Source organism: Brassica rapa, chromosome A10 (genome assembly GCF_000309985.2).
Source record: "Brassica rapa cultivar Chiifu-401-42 chromosome A10, CAAS_Brap_v3.01, whole genome shotgun sequence".
Classification (NCBI taxonomy): Eukaryota; Viridiplantae; Streptophyta; class Magnoliopsida; order Brassicales; family Brassicaceae; genus Brassica; species Brassica rapa.
Window position 1 is genome coordinate 309,914 of NC_024804.2, and position 19,289 is coordinate 329,202.

A 19,289-nucleotide genomic window follows, 5' to 3' on the forward strand; every position below is an offset into this window, starting at 1 on the left:
TTCTTGTCAGTTGTCTTGGAAATCTCCCGAGAACCGTGGATATCATGATTTTAAAAGTCAGTTGCACAACGTTCACGAATTACAACGATATTATTTGAGACCGAAATGGCTAATTAAATATAAGTCTTAGTGTCCAATTGTATCATGTGTAATTGTGTATAAATGAGCTGCCAATCGTGGCTTAGCTAACGCCCACAATGGTTTAGCCTTAGGCATAGTCATTCCGTACACTTCCACCGTATCAATATCTTCCGGCGTAGTCCAGTCAAAGCAATGGAAGAGCCGAGCCAAAGCCATCAGCACCATCGTCACACCCAACGGAGCTCCGGGGCATTTCCTTTTCCCGGCGCTAAATGGTAATATCTTATAATCAGGCCCGTGACTTATCTCCACCCTTCCGCTGCCATCAACGGGCCAATGTCGTTCCGGCCTAAACTCCTCAATGTCAGTAGTCCATACACTAGTGTTTCGACCCAACCCATGTGTATTGATGAATACACGTGTCTTTGCAGGGATGTAATAGCCGTTGATCGTTGTTGGTCGCACGGATTCGTGAGGAATCAAAAACGGTCCGGCGGGATGCATTCGAAACGTCTCTCTTACCACACAACGCAGATAGTTTAAATGGACTAGATCCGTCTCATTGACCATCCGGTTTGATCCTACAACATTATCGAGTTCCTCTTGAATCTTACGCATCACTCGCGGCTGCTTAATCACTTCAGCCATAGCCCATTCGTTCGTGACCGCGGACGTGTCAGTAGCAGCAGCTATCATGTCCTACTCAATATTACAAATATAAAACGTGATCAGAAGACTGCTAAGACAAACTATATATGTAAAGGAAAACCTTATAATATGTAATAAAAATTATAATATAATGCAAACAAACTAGGGAGTTTTTAACAAGCAATTCATTTGATGCATTAACAAAGTTGATAAGTAATGTAACCTGAATGAGAGCTTTAATTTCAACGTCGTCCATGTGTTCTTTCCCATTCTCACCAGGAAGAGATAGTAAAACGTCAACAAAATCCATGTCACCCTCAATATTTTTGTCTTCCTTTTCTCGTTTTGCCCTTCTGTGCTCCTCGATGATCTTCGTGTGAAACTTGTCCACACGCTTCTCCACGTCCCTCATTTCTTTCTCGCAGCCGTATGGATCCACCCATCTCCAAAACGGCAGGTAGTCTCCTAAGTAAATAACACCCAACAGCCTAAACAACTTGTGAGTTATATGCATAAACTCTTGGGCTTCTTTTGCTCCTACCACGGATCCAGGCCCAAAGAATTGTTTTCCCAGTAGCATCCTGGTCACATTGTTCATAGAGAAAGCACCCAATACTTCCCTAAGGTTTATAGGCTTTCCGCATTCCGCTCTTTTGCACACATCTTGTATAAGATACTGGGCTTCCTCGGCTCGCTGTGAAGTAAAAGATTCAAGTCTTTTGGTTGTAAGTAGGTGCTCCATGCATATCCTCCTCATTCTTTTCCAGTGCGGGCCCATTGGTGCTAATGCTACATCTCCGCAGCCATACGCCAAGTGGACCGCGGCGAGTGTTTTAGGCCTTGATGCAAAGACATCGTCCTGCCGAAAGAGGATCTCTCGGATGGTCTCCGGATCATTTGTTGTGATGGCATCAATGTTTCCGAGCCGAAGGTAAACTAGTGGGCCGTATTTGCTACAGAGAGCGGCCATGTCCCGGTGAGGTAAAGGGCCCAATTGGAGAAGGTTGCCCAAAATAGGCCACCTTGGTGGACCTGGAGGAAGCTTTTGGACGTTACATGCTGAGGCTTTTAGCCATCTCCATAGAAGAACATTAAGAAAGAAAATAGCAAACAGAGAAAAAACTAACACCAAAATCATTTTAGTCTTATAATTTGTGTTCGGACAGATGTTTTCATTTTTTTTATAGTCTTTGTTGGCTCAATATATAGTTATATACTAACAAATAGTGGAAGACTAGTAGCTAAGGTTTTGTTAGAACTACATACCACTTACCCAACTTTCAGAAAATTTAAATATAAACCATATATACATCTCTTTCTTTGTGTGTCACTTTTACAAACTACATGCCTTCTTTTTTTTTTTTTGATCAATTACATGCCTTCTTCATGTTCTTTTAATCGGTTTGTTAGGACAGAATTAGCTGTCAGAAAAAGACATTGCATCTTTGATTAAAGAACGGAAACGTGAACATAGATAGAGAATCAATAAAAATGCTTGAAAACCTTTAATTCGAATATTTTCTTTGAATCATCCCAACATAAAAAAAAAATTGTTATTTTTAATCCTTGCCATCTGAGATATCAAGAAAGACATGAATAAATCTTAGCCATAGTAAGACTTCCGAAAGATCATTGGCAAATGGTTCTATGAACAATCTTTAACACTATTCAGAGTTTTATAACATCAAACTAAAGCAAAGGCTGCAGATCACAACATTTGGCTAAAAAGTTGATGTACCTGTGGCACAATCACTTAGTTAAACTCACTCTAAGAAGAATCCATATCTCTCTAAGGAGGCCAAAAAATCAGAACAAAAGACAGATTCTCAAGCAAGTCCCAAGGCTTCTTCAACATAATAAATAGATGCTATTTTTTTTTTGTAAAGCGAGTTGTCTACTTTTTGACAAATTAAAAAAAAAAAACTTCTAAAATCCTAGCCTCGAGGATTGTTACAGACTACAAACTTACTTGCAACTTCTTCTTCTGGTCTTCTCAAAAGGCGCTATCTACCTGATGATGTTCTTGACTGAACAGAACCGGATTGCTCTCTAGATAAAGCTGAGATGAGCTTCTCTTTAGTCACCTCTTCAGATTTGATCACAAACGTATGCAACACTACGTCCTGTGGAACCTCCAGTTTTGCATTAATCACTTCTACTTTAGCCTCTTCAAACGCGTGGAAGATCCTCGACGCCGGATGAGAATCCAACGAACAGTTAACCGTCACCGCCACATCTTCACCCGCCGTTTGAACGTTAACGGCCGGCGGCTCCAAGCAGATGAGAGGGTTAGAGCTATAGCCCAGCTTCTCCCTCTCAGCTTCCATAACCTTGAGCTTAGCGTAAAGCTCATTAATGTAAGAGACAGCGTCTCCCAACAAGGAGGCTTTGTCCATCTTAGAAATGTTGGGAACAACTGATCTCAGTGCGTAGAACCTCTGGTTAAGCTTCTCACGCCGTTGCCTCTCCGCTTCCACGTGGTTCAGAGCTTCAGCTCTTCCGTTGGCAGGTCTCCTCCCTCGTTTCCTCGGCCTGTTGTCGCCTCCAGATTCATCAACACCGCCAACAAGATCAGACCAATCACCTCCTCCTCCTCCTCCTCCTCCTCCTCCGTCTGAGTTATTGTCAGAAGGCCTGGAACTAGCGCCGGAGAAATCAATCTGCATCTGAGCAGGAGGAAGCAGCCTGTGAGATGATGATGATGTTTGCTGCAAAGGGAGAAACTTGAAATCTTCCCTGCTCGGAGCTTCTGGAGGGATCCATGTAGAAGTAGTCATGGTAGTGATGGGATTAGAGAACATAAACCTGTTGTTGTTTCCATCTAATCTCTTGGGAACTCTGTTATCATCCATTTTCCTAACTGTAAGCTTCTCTCTGAACTGCCTATGTTGCTGCTGATGAAGAAAACCAGAAGAACTGTGCAGATCCTTGCCGAATATCTTCGAGGAACTGTTATCATCATTATGATTAGCCACAACAACAGGTAATCTAACCGGAGGAGGAGGTGGTGGTGGAGGAGGACTTGAAAACGACAATCTAATAGAAGACAATGACTCATCACTGTGAGGCAAACAAGAAGTAGACCCCAACTCAACAACGCCAATATCAGTAGGAACCAAAACAACAGTCTGTATCCCAGCAGACTTAGCCAGAAACGATCTAACGCAGTAATCAGAACCGGAATTAACCAAATCGGATAACCAAACCGGCTGGGAGGAGTGGAAACACTTGCCAGGGCCGCCTTGACCGCGAGGGAAAGAGAAGTACATTGAAGCCAAAAGAAACATCTCAGTGTCCGTAACTCTATCAAGCACCAAAGCGCAGCTATCTTCTTCATCATCCAACCCACCGAACAAAGCGTGAAGCTTTTGGAGCACTCTCTTCCGCAGAGTCTGGTGGGTTTCCTCTTCTCTCCCCATGGAAAGCATCCTCATCATCTCCGACCTCTCTCCGTCCTTAGGCTCTCTGCAGGAGCCGTCGCCCCAGCAGAGGACCAAATCTCCGGACTTTGACCGAGAGACCTGCCAGAAAATGGCGTAGTTCCAGGAGAAGTTGGAGGAGTTTGGGGTCTCCACGAGATCCGAGAGCTTGTTCTGGAGATTGTCGTCGCTTCCGACCGTCATCAGGAGGTTAGCGTTTGGAACGGAGTTGGAGAGCAAGTAATCGAGAGCCTTTTTGCCGAGCAGGGATGCAACAATCGCTTTGTCGTCTTCGTTCCACACGCTGCTGCTATTATTATTATTATTATTATTACTCATCTCTCTAATTTGATAAAAACCGAAGCTTTGTTTGATTTCAACAAGAAAAGCAGAGATCTTTCTCGAGAAGAAACAGAGTGTTGTTGGTCAAATCCGTAGAGAAACCAACAGGCTTTGCTGCATGGAACAACACTAGAGATCTCAGATCTTGTCCTGTTTTTTTTTTAACATTTAAACCAAAAACACATTAAAAAAAAACACAATCCAAAAACAACAAAAGAAGAAGAAGAATGATAGTATATGTTATTACCAATAAATTCTGATTTAAGGAGATTTGATTTCATCAAATTTCCTTCTTCCTCTCTTTCGTCGCCGTGTCCTCTTAATTGAATTGAATTGAAGCAAATAAGAGTTAGAGAGAGAGAGAGAAATAACGCATGTTCTTCCTTCTCTCTCTTTTTTTTTTATTTACTTCTCTCTATTTAGGAAAACATGACTTTGCAACTTAACTACGGTTACATCTTAACCACCTAGTATAGTTTTAAACTAAACCGGGTCTGGTCGAGCGAGCTACGGTTTTGTGTCTTTGTCTCCTGTCTTTGACTGTATGAAACAAATACTGTACATATTCAAAAATAAGGGTTTTTGATTATTTGATAATCAGATCTATCTCTCAAAACCGTATATAGATCTAAACCTGTATCTGACACCCTTGATTAGATTCTCTATTCCAGCACATCATATCCTATTACATCTGAATGCAAAAATGGAAACACAACCCCCAAAATTAGTAATTTTGCTTTTACATCTACTCAAAGCAAGTCCGGTGGTCAATAATCATCTGAAACATTGACCCAACCCTATTCACGTTATTCATACTAGGCTTTACATTTATTTATTTTGAATGTCAAATTATACGTTTTCATATAATCCATTTTTCACGTTTATATAACTACTGAGTTTAAGGTCGACTAGGCTTACGCAAGAGACGTGAACAGGCAATGCGAGCAACTACTGAGTTTTTTTTTTATAACTTATAGAAAATGCGACGTCTTCTCCGTTTGAGTTATTATGGAGGTATAATAGTAGTTAATTAAAAACCAATAATATGAAAAAGACAAGTCGATTTAATATAGAGGCTTTAAGAATTCGGCAACAGGCGTGAAAACCATGTGATATTTACGTGGATCAAGGCGATGACCAAGAATGAGAAGAACGTGAGATGCATTTAATTTTCTTGGATCTTTTATTTTCCAAAATAACGCCTCCACTTTCTTCTTTTTTTCAATTTTTGCCTGCACTTCTTTGTGTATTAAATTTTTTCATCATCTCGCACAACACAAACTAAAACACTCTGTAAATAGAGGTTTCACTATTGACATACATTGTCACAATATCATCAACAACTAAACTAGGGTCATGAAATTCTCGTATGCAAAAGCGAGTAACAACAACTTGGTTTGGTTATGGAAAATGGAGTCACGAGTGGGTTATAATATATGGCGGTGGTGGGAAAAACATAGCAAAAAGCGGGGACCGCGTGATTCACGTGCTTAAAGAATCCTTTAACTCAGACGCGGGTCCTACCTTCCCCTAAGTCAACAACGACAACAATCTCCAAGTCTAAGACAGCTCATGTTGAAAATGGGCCAGTGTTACGGACGGATTTATTCAATGAGCCTATTGTTCTATTGGGTAGGATATGGGCTGAGATAGCCGTACTAGGTTAGCATTTCTTAATGACCCATCTACTCATATTTAGCATTTCAAATTATAATGGGCTGGGTCTTGCTAAAATCATATATCTATCTAATATATGCATAGACTATAGTAATTTTATCTATCAAATCCTTAACTTTTATTTTTAAATGATCAAGTTTGGTTAGACCTTTACAAGAGATTGTAAAAAGTTGACTGAGATAGATGCTCTGTTGTAGATAAGGCATATTTTGAACGGCAACTATGAAACTTGTAAATGGTACATATTACAGCATAGAAATATCTGCACAGCGAACTAGAATAACGAATACTTTGTTTATATCGTCCGTTTATAGCCAACATAATCACTCCGACACTCTTCACAGCTAAATGTAATTTTATTTGTAAACTCTTATTTTCTAGGAATCACAAATTGGCGTCCACACAATTGAGCAAGCAGATATCTATATTCACTTGTCAAAATGGAATCCGTGTTTAACTTCTACAAAAATCGTCACCTTTTTAGTAACAACCAAAACATAATCATATAAAACTACTTTACATCACGAAAAGGAAAAAGCACCGACCAAAACTTAATGCTCATCGTAAGGAAAAGACAAAAAAAAAAAACTGAAATCTCATCGGACCATTAAAAACACGTCAACATACATTGTTACAATTTCAGTTACTTCGTGTTTACAAAACGAGCAAGTGTAGAAATTGGTTCAAGAAAGCACCTGAAGACAACCCGATATATCTCTAACTGGTAGTAAAGCCGTAAATTATCTGATGTAAGAAGAACGAGTGTTTTGTAACTCCTCTTGCTAGCTATTTCCCAATTGAGAGTATATATATTATATTTTCTTCACAGTATTACATGTACGTGGATCAACTGTAAATATTTTTTTTTTTGTAAAAAATCAAGTTTAAAAATTTCCTTGTTTATATGTGTGATATTTATTGGTTTATATATACGTGATGGTTTAAAAAGTTGAAGCCATATATTTCAGATGATACTTATCAAGTGCCCTTTAGATGTTAATAGATAAATAAATCACCGTACGAAGACGTGAGTTTTCTTGTGATAGTCATATTCTTCTTGAAATCCATATATGGTTCATTCATATAAGCTTAGAGCATCATTAGTAATGGTTTCTAAATCAAATCTCTGAATAATAAATTTAATAGTATTTTAACATAAGAAAGTTTAAAATTAAAACAAAAAAATGTTAAAATTTGCTGGATAAAAACGTGTAGAAAAAATATCTTCAGCAAGGTAAAAAGTCTCTTTTTCCCGAAACGTTCTTCTACTTTTCTATAGTTTCTCTCCTGCTTTTGATTTTTATATTATTTTTTACTATCAGAAACTCTTACGAGAATAGACCATTGCGCATGGCCTTATAAATCTATACGTGACATGGTTTACTGTTATAGTAGTCGTAAAAATACCATGCAGGGTATAGTTTTATTCTTTTGAAACGTTGATTTTAGCAGCAAGTAAAATTGTAAAAAAAAAACTTGTTAAGTAGTATTATTCTGGTTTCTGAGTGGCATAGAGCCATAGACTAGAGTTTAGACTATGGTCCCTCCGAAAATGAATTAATGCTCTCTTTTTTTTTGGATAAAAGCAACCTCTGTGGACCTGCGCTACCGAAAAATATGAACTAACAGAAAATTAATAAGTTAACAATTAGGAAAGAAAAGGCTTCTTTGTAGATATATTTTCACGATAATGGCATGCATGCACAAAAAATAACACCTAATAAAGCGATTTCCATTAATAATAAGAAATCAACATAACATGAATCACTCTTTTCTTTGCCGAAGTTTGTCTGAAATTTTTGGATACATTTGTAGTAAACAAATGTTCACTATATCATGCCCTTTCTCAAAGAAAAACAAATGTTCACTACGAAAGGTAAATTCCATGTGTATATATTGTCAAGAGATGAGGTAAGCTACTAAAATGTTTTGGGGGTTTTTTTCTGCTAACGAGTTATAGACATTCAGTTCATAATTTTCCGGTCCTTTTTGTTAAAGAAGACTAGAAGATATTAGATGATGATGTTAGTTAATTATTTTCCTGCGATCAAATATTTTAGCTTTTTACGTCATCTTTATAAAATATTTAACCATAATATATGCATGTTCATTTACGTCGCAATTTGAAGAGATGGTCATGCTATTTATTCTTATTTTACTTAACTACAAACATACAGGACAGGGCAACAGCAACACCAGTACCTTAAGCTATTGAAAACATTTCCCCACCACTCCCGAATGCTAGGAGACATAGATTAGACATAAAAACTTTTTTTGGTTTAATTTGACATATATACTCTTATCACTGGAGAGACATTAATAAACCATGATCATAAATTTTGTTCTTATGAGATATTTGTAATGGCGTTTACTACTAAAACTATTTATTACTGGTTGAACTTGATTCAGCTAATTATTAATCCATGGGCAGGCCAACATCCATATCTGCATATATGCGAACTCAATAATCTACAACACTAGCTCTCATGTTTAGTTAATTGAATTATCTTATTAATTAAGGCTTCACCAATTTACCATACATCCAACTAAGTAATCAGCGGTATTTTTGGAAAAGGGTTTGATAATCTAATTATTGAGCTATAGCCGGAGGGTATTCATGTAAATTCGTATGGAGAAGAGTAACGCTTTTGGTTAGAACATGGGATTGGATGAGATTATAAATGTTGAAAACAGTGTGAGACTAACCACATAACAAACTCTTTTAGTGTTACAAGAAAGAATGAAACTATCTCCACCACAACCACCAGCACTTAAGAACAACGACCCAACAGCCGCTGCTTCTGCCGTTAAATCTTGCGGCGGAGGCGGTGGAGAAACCTTCTCGACGACGAGGCATCCAGTGTACCACGGAGTTCGCAAACGCCGATGGGGAAAGTGGGTTTCCGAGATTAGAGAGCCCCGGAAAAAATCTAGGATTTGGCTCGGATCTTTTCCGGTGCCGGAGATGGCAGCTAAAGCCTACGACGTGGCCGCGCTTTGTCTGAAAGGAAGAAAAGCTCAGCTTAATTTCCCTGACGAAATCGACGATCTACCTCGACCTTCGACATGTACGGCCAGAGATATCCAAGTCGCGGCGGCCAAAGCTGCCAATGCCGTCAAGATCACTAAAGCGGTAGATGACGTGGCAGACATCGACGACGGAGATGATTTCTGGGAAGGCATAGAGCTGCCCGAGCTTATTATGACCGGAGGTGGGTGGTCGCCGGAGCTTTTCGTTGCCGGAGAAGATGCCACGTGGGTGGTCGACGGTGACTCGTATCAGTATCAGTTCATGGCGTGTCTGTGAGTGTAGTTGTCTTGTCGACTGTGTCGTATTCGCTATACGTGTGCGCTGTATTGTTATTGTGTTGGATAGATCGATTTAATGCAACTATATTTTTATGCATTTTCATTTTATTTGTTTCTAGTTTTATTGTTTTATGTGATTTATAAATATATACCCTGTTAAGTTTGTACGATCTGGACGTATATGTATGTTATTATATACAGTTTTGATTACATAAAATTGCTTGCATGAAGGACTAAAGTTTAGGGTTTTATTCTTGGATAAACAAGACATACTAAACTAATTTTACTTTTTTTGAAAAATTAGAGCTTGATTAGTTTTCCGAAAACCTAGAACCATAAAAATATAAATATACATTATGTGTATGCGATGAAAGAAATTCGCTACCTAGCATAGTTTCCAATTTGGTACAATTTGTCATTGTTCAAGCAATAGTTTTCAGACCATTATCCATATTTGATATCAAAATTATCATTTTTAGTTGCTATTGATATCTGTCGTATTTTATTTGTTTTGTTATTTCATAAAAAAGGGAACCGAACTACATAAATGAAGCATTGGATTCGAGATTGATTTATCGTTGTGTGGTTGGAACTATATATATTCGGGTATATACAGCAGATTTTACATATTTTAATCATATAAAAAGTAAAATTCTATCATTTTATATGTTATTTTTTGTGTAAATATTCAGTTTTAAATTATTTTGGAGAACAAGATTACAAGAACCGAAGGAACAAAAAGAGGATGCAAGAGATATTTATATAGAAAAGCTAATACAACCAAAATACAATTTAAGGAGTGAGAGAATATTTGAATTCTGTGGTGAGATGGTTCGGAGCTGATCTCGCCATCTCGGACTAGTATTCGATCGATGGCCTGCCTAATGGTTAGAGGATGCGATGAAGTCGTAGAGAAGATGCGAGCACTATGTTGTATCCAAATTAGAAAGATGGATTCTTGAAGCATGAGCTTATTGATGATGACTGATGAATGAGAGTGCTGAAGCGTTACGATCGACAACTTAAGATTTTACTTGGATCCGTTACAACTTAAGTATTATTTATTTAATTCAGTAACAATCACTATTTTTCAACAAAATAATTCTAATATCTCTTTTCGCTTTTCATTAGGATTTTTCATGTAGCAATCAGTTTCCAGTATATCACTGAGAAAATACATAATCCATAGGGGACAAAAAAAAGTTGAATACCAATCAGAAGATTTGAGCATTCAATACGAGGAAAATTAAAAGGACGTCTGTACCTTTTCAAGCTTCATTGGTCTTTACTCTTTACCTTCACTTCGACTCATAAGCTTCATTCGTCTTTACCTTCTCAACGCCGCAGAAACTTCGGAGACTTTCCCTAAGCTCTGACATAATCACATAAACTAGTAATTATATTATACCTAATACAACTAGTTAACGTTCTGACATGTGCATATTAGGTTGCAGTACTGTAATAGTATAATGTTCATGTAGGACACAGGACAAGACGAGAACGCGGAAATGGTACCCGCATGGTACCAAGAGCTGTCTGGCTGAGTGATATTTGAAATTATTAGTATCTGTCCTTGTATCGTCATAATACGATTTTGCACCACATATTAGGATATTTGATACAACACGTGTTGAATAATCACGTCTAAAACGATACTCGAATTTATTGTTTCAGACAGGGATTTGTTGGACTTGAATTCAACTAGCTACACTCTGGAGCTATTTAGTGGTTTAGAAATCGACCGTATATATATAGCGTCCAAGAAAATCGAATATTGGTTTCTGCAAAATGGAAAAATGTTTTTTATTTCTGAACTGTTGGACTACGAAATGATCAATAAAATATCTTTATGTTGGAAATTTATTCACATTTGTATTCATCAAAATAAGTGCGCTATTCATTTGTTTTACTTACAAAATCATTTGTTGTCAGAAACAAAAACAAAAAAATCCCCAAAATTGTTAGCATAATGGATCACAATTTGTTAATTGGGTCATATATAGGCCCTGATTTGTGATCTGAATCTGAAAAATGGTTAGAAATATGAAAATGTTGGTACCAAAATTCTTAAGCCTTTGATACATTTCCATGTTTCAATCTCTTTTCTTCTCAGCTTTGTATAGAGAAGAGAGGGATCTAACCAAAATAACCTTCCAAATAGGAAATATCAACACATCTATACATGAAGACAAATAGACATGCACACAATTTTAGAGGCAAAGTGAAAGTTCTAAGACTCTTGTAAATATCAGTGATAAAAGAAAATAACTTCTGATGATTCTAGAAGGGAAACAACCATCCAACAGTCCAACCTAAGAACAGACCGGCACCAATGAGACTAAACCCTAAAGCAAAAGCCATCATATATCTTCCAATCTCTCCCATTTTCTTCTTCACTCTCTTCAGATTCACTCCTTTGATATGCTCTGGTTCTTCTAGCTCCCCCCTTCTTCATCTGCCGACAGATAACTTCCATTTCAAGAAGCTTTACCCATTGTTTATAAGCCAACAAGTGAGTCGCATGTCTCAAAAAGATTGTTATCACACGTTCTTTTTCAGCGCAAGCTTCTCTGGCCACTTTCTCTGCTTCTCTTGCTCTGGTTTGAGAATGCCTTAGTGCTTCTAAGAGCTGAGCGTTGCTTAGATCATCACTCATAGGAGGAGACTTTGGACTCTTGTTCTTGCTCGCTGTACTACTGCTGTGACTCAAAGAACTCTCAAACCGATCGCTCCAAGCACCTTGTTTCCACTGCGGTGAAATAAACCCTTTTTCGCCACTGGTGCAGTGAATCCTCTTGTGGAGCTTCTGTGGAGGAGGAAGATCACAGTTTTGAATATTATAGTCAAGGGATCTAGTCGCCACCAAGAGAGCTAATTCATCAATATCCGTAATGCTTCTCCACCACGGTGTTGTTGTATCTTTCTTGCTAATAAAGCTATACTCTACATCTTCTTGTTCTCTTTTCCCAATCAAGTCGACGAAGTCATGCAGTTTCTTGCATTTGGTATCATCTTCAAAGAAAGTGTTTGCAATCTCCTCACCAAATCCAGACGATCCCTTGAGCCACCATTTGGTATCACAAAAGAAATCTCCAAAACTTTTAGAATAATAGCTGCTTTTTTCAGTGTTTCCCGAAGAAGAACGTTGGTGATGACAAGAAGTTAACCTCGGAGCCATTAAGAAATCTTCACGAACAGCAAAGCAGCGACCTGCTGCTGTTCTTTGCCACAATGCTCTTGCTTCAGCTGCTCCCATTTACTAGATCAACCACCATATAACCAAAAGACAAAACGTTAGTTTTATGAAATAAAACCAAACCTTGTGTCTTTCTTCTTCCCCTAGATCCTACAATAGAAACATAAAACAAAAGTACAAAGGAGTTTATTCTTCTTCTTTTTTTTTTGGATCGCTTGCTACTTCCGAGATTGCTTCTAAGCAAAATGATTAATTCAAATTGATATAAAGAATTTTAATCAAACAATAACACGCAAGTCTTGCAATCACCCATTCAACGTAAAATGAAATTCTGAGAACTTTCCACAGATACATGAACAGGAATACAAATATAATTGCATAAATCAATTAAAAAACAACTCAACTTGTTCTGTAGAAGAGAAAAAGTCTCGGAACATACATAGTAAAATTTTGGAATTTCTCTGGAAGTTCAAAAGATAAGAAGTGTACCATTTGATAAAAAAAAAAAAAAAGTATACCATTAAGATGAACTCATCGCTGAAACCAATCAAATTAACCAAAAGAACAGAGAGTTCCATGTAAATCAGACTCGAAAACAGAAATATAAGAGTAAGCTTTGTTTAATAAATCTTGCAATCGAAGCTTCTGGATTTTCTGCTTGTCTATTTTCTCCTTCTTTCTTCCTTAAACAAGAGAAGGAGTAAGAAAATAAAATAAAATAAAAACGTCTTATCCATTATAACAAGATGGGGTCTACACTGTATAAACCGTCGATTTTGTCTAAACTCAACACGTGTTAGTCAATCCAGATGCTACCAAGCCAACAAGTTATTTGAACTGTGTGTGTAACTCAAAAGCTTTACGAACAAAATAACTGTAAAAAGTCGGCTGGGTTAGAGTGCTAGTCATTCACTCCTTTCGTTTTGTCGGCACTAAAGTTAGATTACAACTAATACCAATTAACAATCTTAAAACACTGTAAATTAAACTATTGTTTCCCCAGTGCAAATGCTATTAAATGAGTGGTTTACTGAATAAAAATGTATCACCTAAAACCAGACACAGGTGGACTTCAGTTGGATACGTAGATATCATGTTGTCAGCCACGTGTTCTCTATACCCCACTGGATCATTACACACTCGTGTCATGGATGATAACTCAGGAGTCACATTCACACCATGCATGATGCATGCCTGTGCCAAACCTCAATTCCCAACTATTGTTTCAGGCCCATATTATGTCTTACGCCCAGTAACTAACATAAACGCCCAAATTAATTTGACTAAGAAAAATTTGTTATGAATTTCGTGTCTATATATTAAAAAAGAAAACATAAAAAAGAAGAAATTCAAAGCTTCAAAGTTACTTACAAAATATCCGACAACTCCAAACCAGCTCATATCAACATTTTATACATACATGTGTTTTGCTTATATCCACTTTTCTCTTGCCAGAAAAGAAATGGATCTGAGTTTTGCTAAAGAACGTTACTTATCACCGTTGATCCCGAAGATGCGCACCTTGTGCATGTTAGGGAACTTGGCCACAACTAGAACCATCACAGCGAGTGTGTTGAGGAATAGCCATGGATGCCTGTAATCTGTTGTATGTGATGCTATCAAGTACCTGTTTTTTCATATATATACAAATAATATCTATTTGATTAAGAAACCAAGAACAAGAAGACCCTAAAGGGCTTATGCATTATTAGGATAAAATGCAGAGTAACAAAGAGTTACAATTGTTAAGAAAATGCAGATTGGAAATAAAAAAATAAAAACAAGAAGGTTAAGGAAGGAGGGAGTTGGGACATACAGGACAACAGGAACAACGGTAAGGAACTTGCGGTTGCGGGTAAGTTGCTGACCGTTGTCCATCTGTTCCCACCAGGTGAGACCATTGTAGACTCCCTGGTCGTCTGCAAAAGGCGTTCCTTTCATCCAGTGAAAGGAGTGATACGTTACCTGACCCACAAATATATCCAACTATTCAGATTTCACATTTTACAAAAGAGTTAAAAAAAAAAAACTGGTTCGGATAATCAAACATATTACTAATTTACAAAATCACCTAGATCATAAGGGAGTAACATTTGAATGATACTATTATTACAAATTCCAGTTTCTGATACCAAAACTAATCAATGCACTAGATTGCATCTTAGTTCGAAGCCTTATCAACTCGAAAACTGATGCAGAAGGTATTGCATCTTAATTATAAGTCTGATCAAGTCAAAGGTTGCTATTAATAACCAAACCGATCAATTCATTAATCAGAAGCTAATGATGATGTTAATTCACAGCCTGGTCCAAATCAAAAGCCTTATCATCTGAACCAAACCGATCAATTTCAAAAAATTGCTGACTCTGAAAAAAACAAAGCCAGATCTCAGACCAAAACAAAACAATTAAACAATTCAAAAATCAATCGGCGAATTCGGATCGAGACGGTATTGAATAGGAGCTTACAACGAAGTGAGCGAGATTAACAACAGTCCAAGCCATCCCAGGGGAACAGCCAGAGAGGGAGAGAACAACGAGCCATCCGAAGAAGAGGATGAGTATATAAGTGGTCCACACCCCTGGGTACATGAACCACTCCGTGTTCCTGTTCATATCCGGCGGTGGAGCCGCTTTCACGTACAGATTCGCCATCGATCCGATCTATTCCACAACAATATCACGATTCGATTTGGGGAGGAAGAAGGAGAAAGGAAGGAGTCTCTAGATTTCTGGTTTGGTTTGGTTTGGTTTAATGCCGGTGAGAGGAGACGACTGCTTTTTCGCATCTACTGTGGAATCATTTTTAATTAATTAACTAGACCTTGACCCGCCCGACCGGGCGGGTATTTATTTATGTTTTTAATTTTTATATTAAATGATATTTTTGTAATATTTAAACATAAATTTAGATTACAAATTAATCTTTGCAGTTATAATAAAAATAAAAATCAATAGTTTCATAAAATCTTTTGATCTAGATTTAACTTTTTTAATTAAAATGATATAGGGATGGGTCATAATTGTTTCCAATTCCAAAATCTTAGCATCCCTTAAAAGAAAATAAAATAAATTTATAAATACATAAACTATATAAACATATTTTAAACTATAATTTCTATTAAAATAAATTTCTAAAATAAAACTAATTCTTGCGCTGTTGTTATTTATTTATTGAGTTTGACAAGTAACCGTATAAATATTTGCTTTCACTTTCAATTTTTTATTTGTACTAATGGTATAATATATATATATATATATATATATATATATATTTAAATATATTACATAATTTTTAATACAATATTTTAAAACATAATAATTTTAATTATTACTTTTAATAATTATATTTTGTGATTTTAATTGTCTATTATATCACAGTGCATCATAAAAACAAATGTAATATTTATAACTAATTGGACTTGTGAAAGCATTATATTAATAATTGATGAATAAATTATTTTATATTTTATTTATATGTTATATAAATTGATTATGATGTGTGATTTTTTATTTTATTATTTATTACTAATAAATATTAAAAAAATATGTAATATGTTAATACGAAATCTATAAGGAAATCTATTAGGAAATCTATTGGGAAATATATTTCGGCTAAGATTCAATTAAAAAAAATCTATTATTTAAATTAGGAAAATACATCAAATAAACAGACCCGTAAACATTCGGAAATTATTCTAGGGTATTTCTCTTTTGTTTATGGTATGTTTTGATTTGAACCAAATAAATAGGGAAGTCTAAGATTTGCATGATTTTTGATCGTTTGTGAATTTTGTTTCCAATGAAGATTTTTAATATATTTTTTGTTTTGGAATTCCATTTACAAAAGTAGTAGATGTTCAGTGGTGATGAAATAAAGTAAATTAAATGTAAGACATTATGCAAATTCGATAGTTTTTTTTTTTTGGTAAAAACAAATTCGATAGTTGCTATGAGCAAATCTTTAAGAATGTTGTGAATTATTCATAAAGTTTACATTGTTTTCAATCACGATCTCACCTTATTGAAATCGATCTTTATAATGATTGGGCTTATTTGATATTGCAGGAGAACTGATATGGTGGCAAATGAAATTTTTGTGTACGTGGAAAAGAACAGCATATCCGTATAATATTTTGTTCACTTCAATATCGGTTGTTTGAGTTATTTTAGGAAATATGAGTATTCGTGTAAAAGACAGCATTTATTAATGTTAAATTAATTAAATTTTCAATGGCATTTGGTTGTAAATAATATGCAACTCTAAGGGATAATCTCTATGTGTACTTCTGTTTTAATAAAGTAGATTCTCTAATTGCCATCTTTTCAAGAGCTTATTATAAGAGGCCCTGGTTGATTTTTAGCCCATTGTTTTCACTTCTTGTCCTCTTTATTGGGCCCTGCAGGCTCTCCAATTTTATCTATTTGATTAAGAACAAAAAAACTAATTTAGTACTTTCTGTATTTAAAATTTGATGTTCTAGAATTTGTTGTTTTTTTTTTCAACGGACTTTTTTGTTTTATTTGACAGATTGATGTTTTAGATTTTAATTTATTTATTTATTTTAAAATTAAAACATATATTTAAATTTTAAAATATAATTAGCTGAACTTTATTAGAAAATAAATAAAAATTCAAACCAATAAAATAAAACTAGAAAGTAAAAAGATAAAAATATATTGATGTGTAAATAACCTTAAACATTATTCTGTTAAATATGGAAGGATGGAGGAGACATGGAGTAGTAGTGAACAAGACGTCTAATTTACATATCTAATTTTCAATTTTTGTGACATTTACAACGAAATAAAACAGATATTTATTCATTTAAGATGTTGTCTTGTTCGAAAAAACAATCAATCGATAAATTTACAATCGATAAATTTAATTTCAGCAACAAGAATGGAAAGAAAGAAAGGGACCAGAAAAATGCAATAAATTCATACATGAGGGAGGAGTAGAGAACAACCAACAATTGATGGATCATAAGAGATTTTTAGTTGGTCTCTCCAGACAAAATGTGGGTTTCATGTTGAATCAATCAATCGTTTTAGCAAAATAATAATACCAGTAAAGATCTTTTTCTTTAATTATGTCGGTTCATGCTCACAGCTATATTAACATTGTATATTCATTTAAAGCCACAAGAGTATTAAAAGAATGAACAGAGCATCGTTGCTGTCTTCACAAAACAATATTGGCTCAAACCGTTTTTCTTCCCACTTTCTCTGTTTCACTGACTCTCCACTTACTCGAACAGAAAGGTAGTCAAAACTTTACTGAGCTTTTCCTCTTCATCGACCCAGTTCCTCAACAATGAACGAAGAGATGAGCGGAGAGACGCCGGAGAATAAACACGTAAGTAGACCAACATTGCCGGAAAAGATCGACTACGTGTTCAAGGTGGTAGTGATTGGTGACTCTGCTGTCGGAAAAACGCAGCTCCTTTCACGTTTTACACAGAACGAGTTCTGTTATGACTCAAAGTCCACCATTGGTGTCGAGTTTCAGACACGTACGATCACTCTTCAAGGCAAACTCGTTAAAGCTCAGATCTGGGATACCGCCGGTCAAGAAAGGTAAATGTCTATCTACATCTATACACACACACATTTAACTATTCTTACAAAGCTGAATCTCAGGTTGGCTTTCAAATTAAATTGTTTACATATATTAAAGTATAGTTTATTTTTCTTGGATCACGACATTTAGATATGATTTGATTTGATTTCCGATCTACTTATAATCATTGATTATACGTATTTTATTTTAAAACTATTGGTTTTCTAACTATTTTGTTGGAACTAATCAATGAGTTGTTTTACTGCGTTTTCGGAGATTAGATACAGAGCGGTGACGAGCGCTTATTACAGAGGCGCGTTAGGTGCTATGGTCGTTTACGACATAACCAAACGCGTATCCTTCGACCACGTGGCACGTTGGGTTGAGGACCTACGTGCTCACGCCGACGACTCCGCCGTGATTATGCTCGTAGGAAACAAAGCCGACCTTGCCGCCGATAAACGCGCCGTCACGACAGAAGACGCCGTCGAGTTCGCCGAGACTCATCGGCTATTCTTCTCGGAAGTCTCGGCTCTAAGCGGCGGGAACGTGGACGAAGCTTTTTTCCGTCTGCTAGAGGAGATTTTCAGCCGCGTTGTTGTTGCGAGAAAAGCTCTGGAATGTGAGAATGGGACAACCGCGAAACTTGACGGTTCGAGAATTGATGTGATCATCTCTGGTTCTGATCTTGAGACTGGTAAGACGAATGAACAAGCTTCGTGTTCGTGTTGATTTTTAGTTTTGAGTTTTGAGTGATGGGCTCAAAGTATGGGCCAGAAACCTCGAGACATAGTGGGACTTTTTTGAATATCATTTTACCCATGCCTTTGTTTATGGGCTTTTCATATATTTTACTTATTCGATACCGTCTAAAAACTATTCATGTCATATTTAATATACTTTTTTCTACACCATTTATAATATATATTTAACATTATTTGTACATGCAAGAAAAGGAAGTCTGTTATACCTTAATCAAACATTTGAAATTATTGACGTTCAAATGAAAAAAATTACGCACCATAGTTTATTAAGTTTAACTCTTTCTTATGCT

The 19,289-nt window shown here is 36.2% G+C and overlaps 5 protein-coding genes and 1 pseudogene across 6 annotated transcripts; 2 read left to right on the forward strand and 4 right to left on the reverse strand.

Moving 5' to 3' along the window:
- Positions 1–16: 16 nt before the first annotated feature.
- On the reverse strand, positions 17–2,120 carry LOC103844638 (cytochrome P450 703A2). The gene is made up of 2 exons (XM_009121435.3): positions 953–2,120; positions 17–780 (listed from the first exon to the last, which is right to left on the reverse strand). The coding sequence occupies exons 1-2, from the start codon at positions 1,865–1,867 to the stop codon at positions 127–129; spliced, it is 1,569 nt and encodes a 522-aa protein (XP_009119683.1). The 5' UTR covers positions 1,868–2,120; the 3' UTR covers positions 17–126.
- A 325-nt stretch (positions 2,121–2,445) lies between these two features.
- LOC103844637 (transcription factor bHLH13) lies at positions 2,446–7,493 on the reverse strand. Its single transcript, XM_009121434.3, has 2 exons — positions 4,738–7,493; positions 2,446–4,640 (listed from the first exon to the last, which is right to left on the reverse strand). The coding sequence occupies exon 2, from the start codon at positions 4,485–4,487 to the stop codon at positions 2,733–2,735; it is 1,755 nt and encodes a 584-aa protein (XP_009119682.1). The 5' UTR covers positions 4,488–4,640; positions 4,738–7,493; the 3' UTR covers positions 2,446–2,732.
- Positions 7,494–7,632: 139 nt separating this feature from the next.
- LOC103844632 (ras-related protein RABA3) lies at positions 7,633–19,172 on the forward strand. Of its 2 annotated transcripts, XM_033282150.1 has the most exons (3): positions 7,633–7,645; positions 17,942–18,252; positions 18,517–19,172. In XM_033282150.1, the coding sequence occupies exons 2-3, from the start codon at positions 17,990–17,992 to the stop codon at positions 18,965–18,967; spliced, it is 714 nt and encodes a 237-aa protein (XP_033138041.1). In that variant the 5' UTR covers positions 7,633–7,645; positions 17,942–17,989; the 3' UTR covers positions 18,968–19,172. The 2 variants fall into 2 exon arrangements, with proteins under 2 accessions (XP_033138041.1, XP_009119679.1); XM_009121431.3 differs by lacking the exon at positions 7,633–7,645 and having other exon boundaries at positions 16,991–18,252.
- LOC103844635 (ethylene-responsive transcription factor ERF023) lies at positions 7,735–9,693 on the forward strand. Its single transcript, XM_009121433.3, has one exon. The coding sequence runs from the start codon at positions 8,908–8,910 to the stop codon at positions 9,472–9,474; it is 567 nt and encodes a 188-aa protein (XP_009119681.1). The 5' UTR covers positions 7,735–8,907; the 3' UTR covers positions 9,475–9,693.
- LOC103844634 lies at positions 11,612–13,901 on the reverse strand (annotated as a pseudogene).
- LOC103844633 (ORM1-like protein 3) lies at positions 13,957–15,484 on the reverse strand. The gene is made up of 3 exons (XM_009121432.3): positions 15,142–15,484; positions 14,489–14,637; positions 13,957–14,299 (listed from the first exon to the last, which is right to left on the reverse strand). The coding sequence occupies exons 1-3, from the start codon at positions 15,325–15,327 to the stop codon at positions 14,161–14,163; spliced, it is 474 nt and encodes a 157-aa protein (XP_009119680.1). The 5' UTR covers positions 15,328–15,484; the 3' UTR covers positions 13,957–14,160.
- Positions 19,173–19,289: the final 117 nt, after the last annotated feature.